The sequence below is a fragment of the Perissodus microlepis genome, chromosome 20, assembly GCF_051167445.1.
Source record: "Perissodus microlepis isolate ML-2025 ecotype Zambia chromosome 20, ASM5116744v1, whole genome shotgun sequence".
NCBI classification, from domain to species: Eukaryota; Metazoa; Chordata; class Actinopteri; order Cichliformes; family Cichlidae; genus Perissodus; species Perissodus microlepis.
In genome coordinates, this window is record NC_140480.1 from 31,482,301 (window position 1) to 31,498,193 (window position 15,893).

At 39.8% G+C, this 15,893-nt stretch overlaps 1 protein-coding gene across 1 annotated transcript; it reads left to right on the forward strand.

Moving 5' to 3' along the window:
- The first annotated feature begins 1,192 nt into the window (after positions 1–1,192).
- LOC146364931 (scavenger receptor cysteine-rich domain-containing protein DMBT1-like) lies at positions 1,193–15,582 on the forward strand. The gene is made up of 9 exons (XM_084916409.1): positions 1,193–1,233; positions 3,256–3,333; positions 4,230–4,664; positions 5,588–6,007; positions 7,064–7,381; positions 9,221–9,634; positions 11,471–11,890; positions 13,169–13,588; positions 14,155–15,582. The coding sequence occupies exons 1-9, from the start codon at positions 1,194–1,196 to the stop codon at positions 14,484–14,486; spliced, it is 2,877 nt and encodes a 958-aa protein (XP_084772535.1). The 5' UTR covers position 1,193; the 3' UTR covers positions 14,487–15,582.
- Positions 15,583–15,893: the final 311 nt, after the last annotated feature.

Genomic DNA, 15,893 nt, shown 5'->3' on the forward strand with positions numbered 1-15,893 from the left:
GACAGATGTACCCTTAGGCCCCCTCCTCGATTCAGAGATGGTCTTTCCCTTTTCACGTTAATGGCCTCCTTGACTCCGCGCTCACACCAGTGTTCCTCCCTGTCCAGGATGTTACATCCTCATCATTGAAAGAGTGTCCACTGGCCTGTAGGTGTAAATAGACTGCAGAGTCCTGGCCTGCCGAAGTAGCTCTTCTGTGTTGTGCCATCCACTTTGCCAGAGGTTGTTTGGTTTCCCCGATGTATAAATCCTGGCAACCCTCCTGGCACTTAACAGTGTACACTATGTTACTCTGTTTGTGTTGGGGGACCCGATCCTTGGGGTGGACCAATTTTTGGCGCAGCGTGTTTTGGGGTTTAAAAGCCACAGAGACGCAGTGTTTCGAAAAAATGTGTCTCAACTTTTCCGATACTCCTGACACATATGGGATCACTACAGGTTTTCGCTTGGGCAGCGGTTGTCCTTCTCTCCTGGATCGGCTGGAGCTTTCTTTTGGGGCCTTCCCAGCTTTGACAAATATCCAGCTGGGATAACCACATTTACTCAGGGCCTTCTCGATGTGATGTTCTTCTGCTTCCCTGGCCGCTGTGTCTGTGGGGATGGTGTTCGCTCTATGTTGTAGCGTCCTGATGACACTCAGTTTATGCTTCAGTGGTTGATGAGAGTCAAACCTTAAATATTGATCCGTATGCATAGGTTTACGGTACACATCAGCTTTTAGATGTCCTCCATTACTGATGGAAATCTCACAGTCTAAGAAGGCTAACCTGCCACTTTTCATATCATTTTCATTTTCATTTTCATATTTCTTTTTGTGCCTGTCTACAGCTTGTTATATCTTTTAATCACGGCTGTTTTGGCCAGAAAATGTACAAGAAGTGTTTTCACTGTTTGATAAGTTGAATCTACAGTACTGCCAGATGATAAATTAATATTTTGTAATGTAATAAAAACCCAAACAGCCTGTTTTCAGTAGAGACTAAATGAAGAAAACCAAAGAATATTTAAATTTTGATAACTAACTTGAACAGAAAACCGTGAATTCATACATAGTTATTCTTTGACTGTGCAGTTGGTAAAACCCCAAGGAGAGGGAGGAGTCAGGAGGAGGGGACATAAGAACGAGAAGTGAGAAGTTCCTGGTTTACAAGTAAAAAAGAAAAGAAGCAACATTAACCCATCAGTGGCTCAAGATGAAAGTCTATCACATTTTGATCTGCTTCATCCTCCTGAGTGAGTAAATTCTCATCTCTAATATTCAGTGTTACTTGTCTTTCTTTTCTTTTCTTAGGAATTAATGCTTAAGCTTTGTTCATTTTTAACCACTAACTGCTTAAGTCTTTTTTCATTTTATTTGTTCAAGGTTGAAAATAGGTCAACAGTGAACCACAGCATACACCACTTCCAATGAGCATGCAGTACATTAAAAGTACAAGATAACATGATATAAATTAATATAAACCTGTCAGAAATGAGTTTCACAACTGCTATGTGCTAGTTATGGTGTGTTCATTTCATCCCTGTTTTAGAAATTATTTTTCAGATTGCTGTTGTTTTTCCTCCAGTTTAAAAAGATAAACTCAGAATAATTTACACTGCTCAAAAAACTTTTAATTAGAGTATAGCATCAAGTTAATTAAACCTCTGGCTTATTAATCTGGTTAGTTAAGTAGCAGCAGGGTATATTAATCAGTTTAAGCTGCTTTGACTTCTTCTATCTGCTGGTGTTCCATACCATGCAGCGGTCTGTCCTTTCATGATGGTTCTTCTCCTTGTGCCTCTTCGTTCTTGTGTTTCTGCTGCCTGAGGTAGGAAGCAGAAACACAAGGTCTTTTTGAGCAATGTACCTGTTCATCTTAGCCGCTATGATGCCTGAACAGAGCTTCCATGTGGTTCTGAGGCAGGTTCTGGCGGATCCTTGGGGATCAAGACTGTCCGGCCTTCAGTTAGCCATTCCAGACACTCATGAAGTGCAGTCAGATTCTTCAGCCAGTAGGTGTGAATCATGTTGAGGCCTAGTGATGTCCAGTTCTTTATGCTGCAGAACCTTTCTTGGATGTCTACCAATGTGATGGTTACTGGACCATGCTCGGGTATAGTAACGGCAGTGCTCATGAGCATTGCAGTTATGTGTTGAGCACTTATCACATACGCTCTTCCAGTATTGCTATGTCTCCAGCCTTGGTGGCGTTTTTCTCATATTACATGGTGAAATAAAGTACACCTTAGATGTTCTGTGGAGAACAACTGGTTTATTCTCCTGCCTTCTATTTTTCTGGTATACCTCTTTGCTCGGCAGTTTCACAGCTTCCTGTACTTGTTAGGCACCTTCTTCATTGCACCTTTCTGTAGTCTAGTCTCCTTCTCCATGGAGGGTACTGCTCCTTGTGGCTGATCACTCACTGATCACTGCTGCTATGGTCAGCTAGTTAGTCTCGGTAATCAACCCAGTGCTGCATTCACATCACATCTAGTAGATCCTCAGAGGGCACTTTACATAATCTTATTAATTGGCTACAGAGGTTGCAGGTTTTAAGCTTCACCATGATGCCATCTTTCAGGTCAGTTATTCTCTCACTCAACGCTCCATCTTCCATTGCACTTGGGTGTTTTCTACCCAATCTTGGTGGGGTTGATGATGATATCACCTCTCTGACCTGCCATCCTGGCGTTGTGTTGTACCTCATCAATCTCTAGCCGTGACAGCAGTTCCTTCTTCTGAATTTGGAACACTGAGCTACTAGTTGTTTCGCCGTCAATCTTGATACTGGATATCGAAGATTCCAATAGGCTCCTTATCCTATTCATGTAACCCCTTCCCCTGGGGTGATCAGGTGTCAGGCCTAAGGACGCTTACTGGATACAGTAACCCATGACTCCTATTCCAAAACTCAACACAAAAAAAATAAATAAATAATTTTCCAAGTTCACATGCTGAAACAATTTTAAAAGCCTGATTTAACAAAAGTACAAAAAGCTGAAGATGTCATCACAAACAAACTCAAATCCTAATTTCTTCTTCACAACCTTTTAACATAATCTTTATCAGTAGATGGTTTGTGTAGGGAAGGATCACAAAGTTTTGATTTTTGCAAATTCAAATAATTAAGTGAAAATAGTTTAACAACTAATTTTAAAACTTTATCACAATAAAATAAAGTAAATAATCTGTGTTCAATTAAATTACAAATATTATATTTTACTGTAGTATTTCACAGGACAATAGTAACTACTGATTGTTTATCTTTTTAACAGATCTTCAGGATGGAATCACTTGTCTTGCCAATCCAGAAACTCCCAACCATACAGAAATGGAAGGACGAAACACCACAGGTGGATATTGGGCTGTAGCACAGAACTCAGGGCCCAATATATAAGCATTCCCTGAGTGCCCAATCCTTTCTTTATTCATATCTTTTATGCATCTTCTGCTTTTGGGGGAATGGGGAAAATTCACTTCCTCTTGTTCATTATTATTATTATTATTATTATTATTATTATAATATTTTGGCTGAATTTTAGCCATTTTCTGGTACTTTACTTTTACAGATTTCTACTTGAGATTTTATAAAATGATCTGTGGTCAGTTCAACACCTTGGAAAATTTAAATTGTTCATCTTACGATTTTTTATTTTTTTATTTATTTATTTATTTTTTGCCAGAAAACCTTGGAATCTATGTTGTTAAATCTGTCCCAGGCTTCACACACTCTTGTACTCCAAATTGCCACCAATGCACCATCATAATGTGAAAGTGCGTGATAGTCAGAAATGTGCTTAAAGCAAAGAATAAAAGTGAGATGTATAAACTCAAACAGGTGTGGATCCTATACTCCAGTATTTTGCAAAATGTGCAGTCCTTGGAAAGGCAATTGCTGCAGTTGCTATTTTGGTGATATTCGGTGCGTAATTTGATAATTCATACAACCAATATCATGCTTGCAAGAGGCAAAGCATGACATAAACCCTGTGGACCAGAGTGTCTATTACTGCGTAAAACTGGTCAAACCTGCTACGGAAACTATCGCATCTACAACCTTGTGTAGCCTGAAATATGAAAGCATGCATACAGTGTTGGAACTGCAACATTTTTCATATAGGTACACTGAAATACATCTCTTATTTTTGTTATGTTGTTCTTAAATTAAAGTTTTTTATTAAAAATATGGTTCAACCATCATTGCTGCACTACTATTATTTATTTGTATTTCTTTTTCAATGGCAAACAGAAGTGAACTCAACAGATCTGGGCTTTGGTTTATCCACAACTACTTCAAGACCGCAGACCTCTCCATCCGTTCCAGTTAATGTCACTGGTTCAACAGCAGTGGACAACAGCACAGCAGTTGAGGGGGAGGTCCGCTTGGTAAATAGGGGTTATGGCTCCTGCTCTGGCAGGGTGGAGATCTTCCACAGTGGGCAGTGGGGGACAGTGTGTGATGATTCCTGGGGCCTGGAGGAAGCTCAGGTGGTATGTAGGCAGCTGGGTTGTGGTAGGGTCCTCTCTGCACCAACTAATACACAATTTGGACAAGGCACAGGGCCTATCTGGATGGATGAGGTTGGATGCACAGGAGGTGAAATCAACCTATTCGAGTGTCGACACTCAGGGTTAGGTTCTCATGACTGCAGCCACAAACAAGACGCCGGTGTCATCTGTGAAGGTAAATTTCAGAAGGTGGCATCACTGAGGTTACATTTTTTTACTCTGTGTCTATGCTGTAAAGTTTATTATACAATAATAGAAATACTATGTTTTGTTTACATTAAAGTGTTCTACCCACAGGTTTTGTTATATTGTTTTTTTTCTCATTAAACATCAATATTTATCTGTCGTTTGAGCGCCACCTAGATGTAAGAGAACATATCATGTTATATACTTTGCCACACTCCTCCTCAGAAGCTGACTACATCCATCTCAAATGTGGTCAGAAAAAGACCTTGACTTTCCCTGAATGCAAAAATTATGGATATTCATATAATGATGTCCTCCTGTAGCAGACAATTCACCACGAAATATGAAGCTATTTTTATGGGAGAAGGAAAACTTGAATATTCATAATATTCATAACTGTTGGCCCTCATGAAATATTTCAGTGAAACAACCCAATCACTGCATTTTAGTTACAGTCATGAAATTTGGAGCCATCAGTTATTATTGAAAAACAAAAAAATGCTTCTTTGGGCAATAACTTAGACACAGGAGGACGTCCACCATTGTTAATTTAAGTTGATATTATACTGATGTTTCCATTATTGCCTCTTCCATTAACAAATTCCTGCTGAATATTTAATAAGATCAAGATAATCTTTCATTCGTTTCATCTAAAGACTTTTTATTTGAGTTTTTGTTGGGAGGGTTTCTCTGTGTCAATACGACAAATGTCTTTAATTCACAATAGAACATAAAACTGTTAAAATTCAAATGTGTAATCTCAAATTTGTCTCTGAATTGATACATTTTAAATATGAATACACGCTAACAAGTTAATTTTTAAATCTTGTTCTCAAACTGTTTTTGACAAAATTCCTTCAGCATCAGCGCACTATTATAAGTGATTTGTATTTCTTCTTCAATTATAAACAGAATCTGGATCTCCTTATTCCACACCTGCTTCAATACCGCAGACCTCTCCATCCACCCCGGTAGATGTCACTGGTTCAACAGCAGTGGATAACAACACAGGAGTAAAGGGGATGGTTCGCCTGGTAAATAGGGGTTACGGCTCCTGCTCTGGCAGGGTGGAGATCTTCCACAGAGGCCAGTGGGGGACAGTGTGTGATGATTCTTGGGGCCTGGAGGAAGCTCAGGTGGTATGTAGGCAGCTGGGCTGTGGTAGGGTCCTCTCAGCACCAACTAATGCACGATTTGGACAAGGCACAGGGCCCATCTGGATGGATAATGTGATATGCACAGGCCGGGAATCCAACCTGTTTGATTGTCGCCACTCAGGGTTTGGATCTCACAACTGCGGCCACAGTGAAGACGCCGGTGTCATCTGTGAAGGTAAATTCGAGAAGGTGGCATCACTGAGGTCCCGTTTTTTTAATCTGTGTCCGTGGTTCAAGGTTTATTATACAATAATAGAAATCTTGTATGTTTGATTGACATTAAAGTCTGCTAGGCACAGGTTTTGTTATATCAAATATTTTGTCATTAAACATCAATATTTATCAATCGTTAGAGCGCCACCTAGATGTAAGAGCGCCACCTAGATGTAAGGCCATGTTATATACTTTTGCCACACTCCTCCTCAGAAATTGACGACATCCATCTCAAATGTGGTCAGAAAAATGACGTTGATTTCCCCCGAATGCCAAAACTATGGGTGGTTATATAATGATCTCCTCTGGTGGCAGACAGTTCACCACGAAATACGAAGTTATTGTTAAGGGAGAAGGAAAACTTGAATATTCATAAAAGTTGGTTGAATCTTCCATGATTTTGTTGGCCCTCATGAAATATTTCAGTGAAACAACCCAATCACTGCATTTTAGTTACAGTCATGAAATTTGGAGCTATCAGTTATTATTGAAAAACAAAAAAATGCTTCTTTGGGCAATAACCTAGACCCAGGAGGACGTCCACCATTGTTAATTTAAGTTGATATTATACTGATGTTTCCATTATTACCTCTTCCGTTAACAAATTCCTGCTGAATATTTAATAAGATCAAGATAATCTTTCATTCGTTTCATCTAAAGACTTTTTATTTGAGTTTTTGTTGGGAGGGTTTCTCTGTGTCAATACGACAAATGTCTTTAATTCACAATAGAACATAAAACTGTTAAAATTCAAATGTTTAATCTCAAATTTGTCTCTGAATTGATACATTTTAAATATGAATACACGCTAACAAGTTAATTTTTAAATCTTGTTGTCAAACTGTTTTTGACAAAATTCCTTCAGCATCAGCGCACTATTATAATTGATTTGTATTTCTTCTTCAATTACAAACAGAATCTGGATCTCCTTATTCCACACCTGCTTCAATACCGCAGACCTCTCCATCCACCCCGGTAGATGTCACTGGTTCAACAGCAGTGGATAACAACACAAGAGTAAAGGGGGTGGTTCGCCTGGTAAATAGGGGTTACGGCTCTTGCTCTGGCAGGGTAGAGATCTTCCACAGAGGCCAGTGGGGGACAGTGTGTGATGATTCTTGGGGCCTGGAGGAAGCTCAGGTGGTATGTAGGCAGCTGGGCTGTGGTAGGGTCCTCTCAGCACCAACTAATGCACGATTTGGTTCAGGCACAGGGCCCATCTGGATGGATAATGTGATATGCACAGGCCGGGAATCCAACTTGTTTGATTGTCGCCACTCAGGGTTTGGATCTCACAACTGCGGCCACAGTGAAGACGCCGGTGTCATCTGTGAAGGTAAATTCGAGAAGGTGGCATCACTGAGGTCCCATTTTTTTAATCTGTGTCCGTGGTTCAAGGTTTATTATACAATAATAGAAATCTTGTATGTTTGATTGACATTAAAGTCTGCTAGGCACAGGTTTTGTTATATCAAATATTTTGTCATTAAACATCAATATTTATCAATCGTTAGAGCGCCACCTAGATGTAAGAGCGCCACCTAGATGTAAGGCCATGTTATATACTTTGCCACACTCCTCCTCAGAAATTGACGACATCCATCTCAAATGTGGTCAGAAAAATGACGTTGATTTCCCCCGAATGCCAAAACTATGGGTGTGGTTATATAATGATCTCCTCTGGTGGCAGACAGTTCACCACGAAATACGAAGTTATTGTTAAGGGAGAAGGAAAACTTGAATATTCATAAAAGTTGGTTGAATCTTCCATGATTTTGTTGGCCCTCATGAAATATTTCAGTGAAAAAACGCAAACACTGCATTTTAGTTACAGTCATGAAATTTGGAGCCATCAGTCATTAATGAAAAACAAAAAAATGCTTCTTTGGGCAATAACCTAGGCCCAGCAGGCTGTCCACTATTATTAATTTAACTACTACATTTTACATTTTATTTCAGGGCGCCTTTCAAAAACCCAAGGTCACCTTACAAAAGAACAAAATCAATAAAAGGAACAATAGTGATAAAATACATAAAATAAGTTAAAATTGCAAAACAGAACTTGACAACAGATAAAATCAACACTAAAGCGAATAAGCCAGTTTGAACAGATGTGTTTTGAGCTGTGACTTGAATACGGGAAGACAGTCTACATTTCTTATGGCTGGAGGAAGAGAGTTCCCGAGCCGAGGAGCCGAGCGACTGAAGGCTCTGTTCCCCATAGCGATAAGATGTGCAGACGGAACAGTAAGATGAATAGCAGATGAGGATCTGAGAGTGCGGGAAACAGTGGTGATATGAAGCAGGTCACACAAATAGGATGGAGCAGATTTATGGATACACTTGTGTGTGAGAAGTAAGATTTTAAAGTTTATCCTGGCTTCTACGGGCAACCAGTGAAGCTGCTGAAGAACTGGGGTAATATGAGCTCTTGACGGAGTACGAGTTATGACCCGAGCTGCAGAGTTTTGAAGAAGTTGGAGTTTATGAAGGGACCTTTTAGGGAGACCAAATAAGAGGGAATTGCAGTAATCAATATGTGATGTAATAAGACTATGGACAAGGATGGAGGCAGCATGGGGAGTAAGGAAGGGACGGAGTCGGTTAATATTACCTAAGTGGAAGTATGCAGACCGGGTTATGTAATTAATGTGAGACTGGAATGAAAGACTATTATCAATTATGACACCCAAACTCTGAACCCAAGGGGAGGGAAGGGTGGGAGAATTTTCAATGTTAATGGAAAAAGTGTGGGATTTGGTTAAGATAGAGGCTGTACCAACAAGTAAAACTTCTGTTTTATTTAAGTTTATATTATACTGATGTTTCCATTATTGCCTCTTCAATTAACACATTCATGGTGAATATTTAATAAGATCAAGATAATCTTTCATTCGTTTCATCTAAAGACTTTTTGAGTTTTTGTTGGGAGGGTTTCTCTGTGTCAATACGACAAATGTCTTTAATTCACAATAGAACATAAAACTGTTAAAACTCAACTGTTAAAATTCAAATGTGTAATCTCAAATTTGTCTCTGAATTGATACATTTTAAATATGAATACACGCTAACAAGTTAATTTTTAAATCTTGTTCTCAAACTGTTTTTGACAAAATTCCTTCAGCATCAGCGCACTATTATAATTGATTTGTATTTCTTCTTCAATTATAAACAGAATCTCCTTATTCCACACCTGCTTCAATACCACAGACCTCTCCATCCACCCCGGTAGATGTCACTGGTTCAACAGCAGTGGATAACAACACAGGAGTAAAGGGGGTGGTCCGCCTGGTAAATAGGGGTTACGGCTCCTGCTCTGGCAGGGTGGAGATCTTCCACAGAGGCCAGTGGGGGACAGTGTGTGATGATTCCTGGGGCCTGCAGGATGCTCAGGTGGTATGTAGGCAGCTGGGCTGTGGTAGGGTCCTCTCAGCATCAACTAATGCACAATTTGGACAAGGCACAGGGCCCATCTGGATGGATGATGTGATATGCACAGGCCGGGAATCCAACCTGTTTGAGTGTCGCCACTCAGGGTTTGGATCTCACGACTGCGGCCACAGTGAAGACGCCGGTGTCATCTGTGAAGGTAAATTTGAGAAGGTGGCATCACTGAGGTCCCATTTTTTTAATCTGTGTCCGTGGTTCAAGGTTTATTATACAATAATAGAAATCTTGTATGTTTGATTGACATTAAAGTCTGCTAGGCACAGGTTTTGTTATATCAAATATTTTGTCATTAAACATCAATATTTATCAATCGTTAGAGCGCCACCTAGATGTAAGAGCGCCACCTAGATGTAAGGCCATGTTATATACTTTGCCACACTCCTCAGAAATTGACTACATCCATCTCAAATGTGGTCAGAAAAATGACGTTGATTTCCCCCGAATGCCAAAACTATGGGTGTGGTTATATAATGATCTCCTCTGGTGGCAGACAGTTCACCACGAAATACGAAGTTATTGTTAAGGGAGAAGGAAAACTTGAATATTCATAAAAGTTGGTTGAATCTTCCATGATTTTGTTGGCCCTCATGAAATATTTCAGTGAAACAACCCAATCACTGCATTTTAGTTACAGTCATGAAATTTGGAGCCATCAGTCATTAATGAAAAACAAAAAAATGCTTCTTTGGGCAATAACCTAGGCCCAGCAGGCTGTCCACTATTATTAATTTAACTACTACATTTTACATTTTATTTCAGGGCGCCTTTCAAAAACCCAAGGTCACCTTACAAAGGAACAAAATCAATAAAAGGAACAATAGTGATAAAATACATAAAATAAGTTAAAATTGCAAAACAGAACTTGACAACAGATAAAATCAACACTAAAGCGAATAAGCCAGTTTGAACAGATGTGTTTTGAGCTGTGACTTGAATACGGGAAGACAGTCTACATTTCTTATGGCTGGAGGAAGAGAGTTCCCGAGCCGAGGAGCCGAGCGACTGAAGGCTCTGTTCCCCATAGCGATAAGATGTGCAGACGGAACAGTAAGATGAATAGCAGATGAGGATCTGAGAGTGCGGGAAACAGTGGTGATATGAAGCAGGTCACACAAATAGGATGGAGCAGATTTATGGATACACTTGTGTGTGAGAAGTAAGATTTTAAAGTTTATCCTGGCTTCTACGGGCAACCAGTGAAGCTGCTGAAGAACTGGGGTAATATGAGCTCTTGACGGAGTACGAGTTATGACCCAAGCTGCAGAGTTTTGAAGAAGTTGGAGTTTATGAAGGGACCTTTTAGGGAGACCAAATAAGAGGGAATTGCAGTAATCAATACGTGACGTAATAAGACTATGGACAAGGATGGAGGCAGCATGGGGAGTAAGGAAGGGACGGAGTCGGTTAATATTACCTAAGTGGAAGTATGCAGACCGGGTTATGTAATTAATGTGAGACTGGAATGAAAGACTATTATCAATTATGACACCCAAACTCTGAACCCAAGGGGAGGGAAGGGTGGGAGAATTTTCAATGTTAATGGAAAAAGTGTGGGATTTGGTTAAGATAGAGGCTGTACCAACAAGTAAAACTTCTGTTTTATTTAAGTTTATATTATACTGATGTTTCCATTATTGCCTCTTCAATTAACACATTCATGGTGAATATTTAATAAGATCAAGATAATCTTTCATTCGTTTCATCTAAAGACTTTTTGAGGTTTTGTTGGGAGGGTTTCTCTGTGTCAATACGACAAATGTCTTTAATTCACAATAGAACATAAAACTGTTAAAACTCAACTGTTAAAATTCAAATGTGTAATCTCAAATTTGTCTCTTAATTGATACATTTTAAATATGAATACACGTTAACAAGTTAATTTTTAAATCTTGTTGTCAAACTGTTTTTGACAAAATTCCTTCAGCATCAGCGCACTATTATAATTGATTTGTATTTCTTCTTCAATTACAAACAGAATCTGGATCTCCTTATTCCACACCTGCTTCAATACCGCAGACCTCTCCATCCACCCCGGTAGATGTCACTGGTTCAACAGCAGTGGATAACAACACAGGAGTAAAGGGGGTGGTCCGCCTGGTAAATAGGGGTTACGGCTCCTGCTCTGGCAGGGTGGAGATCTTCCACAGAGGCCAGTGGGGGACAGTGTGTGATGATTCTTGGGGCCTGGAGGATGCTCAGGTGGTATGTAGGCAGCTGGGCTGTGGTAGGGTCCTCTCAGCATCAACTAATGCACGATTTGGACAAGGCACAGGGCCCATCTGGATGGATGATGTGATATGCACAGGCCGGGAATCCAACCTGTTTGAGTGTCGCCACTCAGGGTTTGGATCTCACGACTGCAGCCACAGTGAAGACGCCGGTGTCATCTGCCAAGGTAAATTTGAGAAGTTGGAGACACTGAGGTCCCACTGTTTTCTTTTATGTTGATGATGTAAAGTTTATTAGAAAATAATAGAAACATTTAGTTTGATTGACATTCAAATCTGCTAGGCACAGGTTTTGTCATATTAAATATTTTGTCATTAAACATCAATATTTATCAATCGTTAGAGCGCCACCTAGATGTAAGAGAACATATCATGTTATATACTTTGGCCTACTCCTCACCAGAAGCTGACTACATCCATCTCAAATGTGGTTCAGAAAAATGATCTTAAATTTTTCCCTTAAAGGAAAAATTATGGGTTTTCATATAATGATCTCCTCTGGTGGCAGACAGTTCACCACGAAATACGAAGTTATTGTTAAGGGTGAAGGAAAACTTGAATATTCATAAAACTTGGTTGAAACTTCCATGAGTCTGTTGGCCCACGTGAAACATCTCATTGAAACAACCCAATCACTGCATTTTAGTCACAGTCATGAAATTTAGAGGCATCATTTATTATTGAAAAGCAAAAACTGCTTCTTTGGGTAATAGGCCCAACAGGATGTCCACCATTTCTAATTTAAGTCGATATTGTACTGATGTACTGATGGGGCGACTGTGGTTCAGGGGGTTGGAAGCTCATCTTGTAACTGCAAAGTTGCCGGTTTGATCCCCAGCTGTCCTCTGTCTGTCCTGGTCATTGTGTCCTTGGGCAAGACACTTCACCCTACCGCCTACTGGTGTTGGCCAGAGGGGCCGATGGCGCGATATGGCAGCGATATGGCAGCCTCGCTTTTGTCAGTCTGCCCCAGGGCAGCTGTGGCTACAACTGTAGCTGCCTCCACCAGTGTGTGAATGTGAGAGTGAATGAATAGTGGAATTGTAAAGCGCGTTGGGTGCCTTGAAAAGCGCTATATAAATGCAATCCATTATTATTATGATGTTTCCGTTATTGCCTCTTCAATTAACAAATTCCTGCTGAACATTTAATAAGATCAAGATAATCTTTCATTCGCTTCATCTAAAGACTTTTTATTTGATATTTGCTAGGAGGGTTTCTCTGTGGCAGTATGGCAAATGTCTTTGTGTTGCAATAGCATATAAAACTGTTAAAACTCAAATGTATAATCTCAAATGTTTCTCAATATTGATACATTTCAAATATGAACACACGCTAACAAATCAATTTTTAAAATCTTGCTCTCAAACTGTTTATAGCAAAATTCCTTCAGCGTCACTGCAGTATTATAATTTATTTGTTTTGTCTTTTTAAATTGTAAACAGATCCTGGATTTCCTTATTCCACACCTGCTTCAAGAACACAGACCTCTCCATCCACCCCGGTAGATGTCACTGGTTCAACAGCAGTGGATAACAACACAGGAGTAAAGGGGGCGGTCCGCCTGGTAAATAGGGGTTACGGCTCCTGCTCTGGCAGGGTGGAGATCTTCCACAGAGGCCAGTGGGGGACAGTGTGTGATGATTCTTGGGGCCTGGAGGATGCTCAGGTGGTATGTAGGCAGCTGGGCTGTGGTAGGGTCCTCTCCATGCCAACTAATGCACCATTTGGACAAGGCACAGGGCCTATCTGGATGGATGATGTGACATGCACAGGCCGGGAATCCAACCTGTTTGATTGTCGCCACTCAGGGTTTGGATCTCATGACTGCAGCCACAAAGAAGATGTCGGTGTCATCTGTCAAGGTAAATTTGAGAAGGTGGAGACACTGACGTTCCATTTTTTAAATCTGTGTCCGTGCTGCAAAGTTTATTATACAGTAACAAAAATATTATGTTTGATTGACACTAAAGTCTGCTAGCCACAGATTTTGTTATATTAAATATTTTGTCATTAAACATCAATATTTATCAATCGTTAGAGCGCCACCTAGATGTAAGAGAACATATCATGTTATATACTTTGGCTTACTCCTCCTCAGAAGCTGACTGTGACTATGAAGACGCCAGTGTCATTTGTGAAGGTAAATTTGAGAAGTAGGATGCACTCAGGTTTCCACCTGTTTCACTGTTTGTCCCCGATAAAATCTTGACTGAGAGGTTTTCAGTGACCAACTATTACACAATTATATTCACTTTACACTACAATATTTTACCTCCAGGCTCTTTGACATTGAATACTTCCATTTTGTTAAACATTTAAAGTTGAATGAATGTGGAGTTTAAATTGGGTAATTTGCAATGTTAATCTACAGTTTATAGTGGCTCATTCTAAAATTATCATTGTTTTCTTGCATTTCATTTTAACACAAAAACTCAAGGGAATGTTCGCTTGGTTAATGGAGGACATGGCTCCTGCTCTGGCAGGGTGGAGATCTTCCACAGTGGGCAGTGGGGGACAGTGTGTGATGATTCTTGGGGCCTGGACAATGCTCAGGTGGTATGCAGGCAGCTGGGCTGTGGTAGGGTCCTCTCTGCACCAACTAATGCACGATTTGGACAAGGCACAGGGCCCATCTGGATGGATGATGTGGCATGCACAGGCTGGGAATCCAACCTGTTTGAGTGTCGCCACTCAGGGTTTGGATCTCACGACTGCAGCCACAAAGAAGACGCCGGTGTCGTATGTGATGGTCAATTTTAGCAGCTGGAGAGTTTATCTTACCAACATGGAAATACTATGTTACAGTTTTACCTACAAGTGTTATTGCATTAAATAGTTTTTCTTTCACAGCCCTTCTGTACCTGCTGCTTTTACTGTTGCTATTTACATAAATTAATCTTGAGATGAAGTTTACATCTCAGCTGAGATTTACTCATTTCAGGTTACTTCCTGCTCACTTGCTCACTTTTCATTGAATCGTATTAGTTCCCCATCCACATCATCAGTTTTTAATGACACCGAGACTACTGAATTTAAGGTTACGGCCCTCTTCTCATTAATTGAGTTTAGTCTGCAGAGCATATTTTTTGAAAAATAATAATTAATTGTTTAGTTGTTTTTCTTTCTTCTTTCTTTTAGAATAAACGACAGTATGTGCATACGAAACAACCCATTAAAATCCCTACACCGTCCTGAGTCCACTGCAGCACAGTTCTGTTTAGGCTTGTTGGATTTTAGCACAGATTTATACAGTATATGGCATACCTGCTCCTCAACACACAACATAAGAAAGGTCAGTGGTAGACTCTCTCTCTATCACCCTTCATTCTTATTGAGAGTATAATTCATTTGCCAAAAAAAGACAAAATACAGAGCTTACTGATTATACTTTATTCTTGTAAATGCTTAATGCTAATCATACAATAATATCATTAAAGAAAATTAGTCTGACTTGCTGAAAGCAATGATATCTTATAGCCTAAAAAAAAGATTCTTCACCCTCAATACACATGAAGCTTTCTTCAGCACAGCCTCTTAAGCAGGCTTTCTCTTTAAGTAGGCTTAATCTCCACCTCTACTGTGTTTTACAGATGGCTGTAGGCACTCACTGTTGTACCTCTTTCCTGACCTGTAAACTGCCTAAGCCTTCCCAAGTAGTTTCCCTTCCTTAGGAATGGCTTCTCGACAGCCACCCTTCCACCCTGCCTCCTCTTTTTTTGTTGAAACATGTAATTTTTCATAGTTTTTTAAGAAAAGTGGCATGTTACAGCTAATAGGTCTTTAGGAATCACCTCGTTGCTACAAAATTACTATTTTATGTCTGTCAAACTGTGCCATCATTGGCATTTTTTGTACATTCACCTACAGACATGGACAAAATTGTTGGTACCCTTCGGTCAATGAAAGAAAAACTCACAATGATCACAGAAATAACTTTAATCTGACAAAAGTAATAATAAATAAAAATTCAATGAAAGTCAGACATTGCTTTTCAACCATGCTTCAGCTGAATTATTTAAAAAATAAATGCATGAAACAGGCCTGGACAAAAATGATGGTACCCCTAGAAAAGAAGGAAAATAATGTGACCAAAGAGACTTGTTAATCCAAGGTGTGTCCACTAATCAGCATCACAGGTGTCTACAATCTTGTAATCAGTCAGTAGGC

Coding starts and splice junctions, on each gene's coding strand:
- LOC146364931 (XM_084916409.1), top strand. CDS start 1,194: ATGAAAGTCTATCACATTTTGATCTGCTTCATCCTCCTGA. Junction 1,234..3,255: donor GATCTGCTTCATCCTCCTGA/GTGAGTAAATTC, acceptor TCTTTTTAACAG/ATCTTCAGGATGGAATCACT. Junction 4,665..5,587: donor CGCCGGTGTCATCTGTGAAG/GTAAATTTCAGA, acceptor AATTATAAACAG/AATCTGGATCTCCTTATTCC.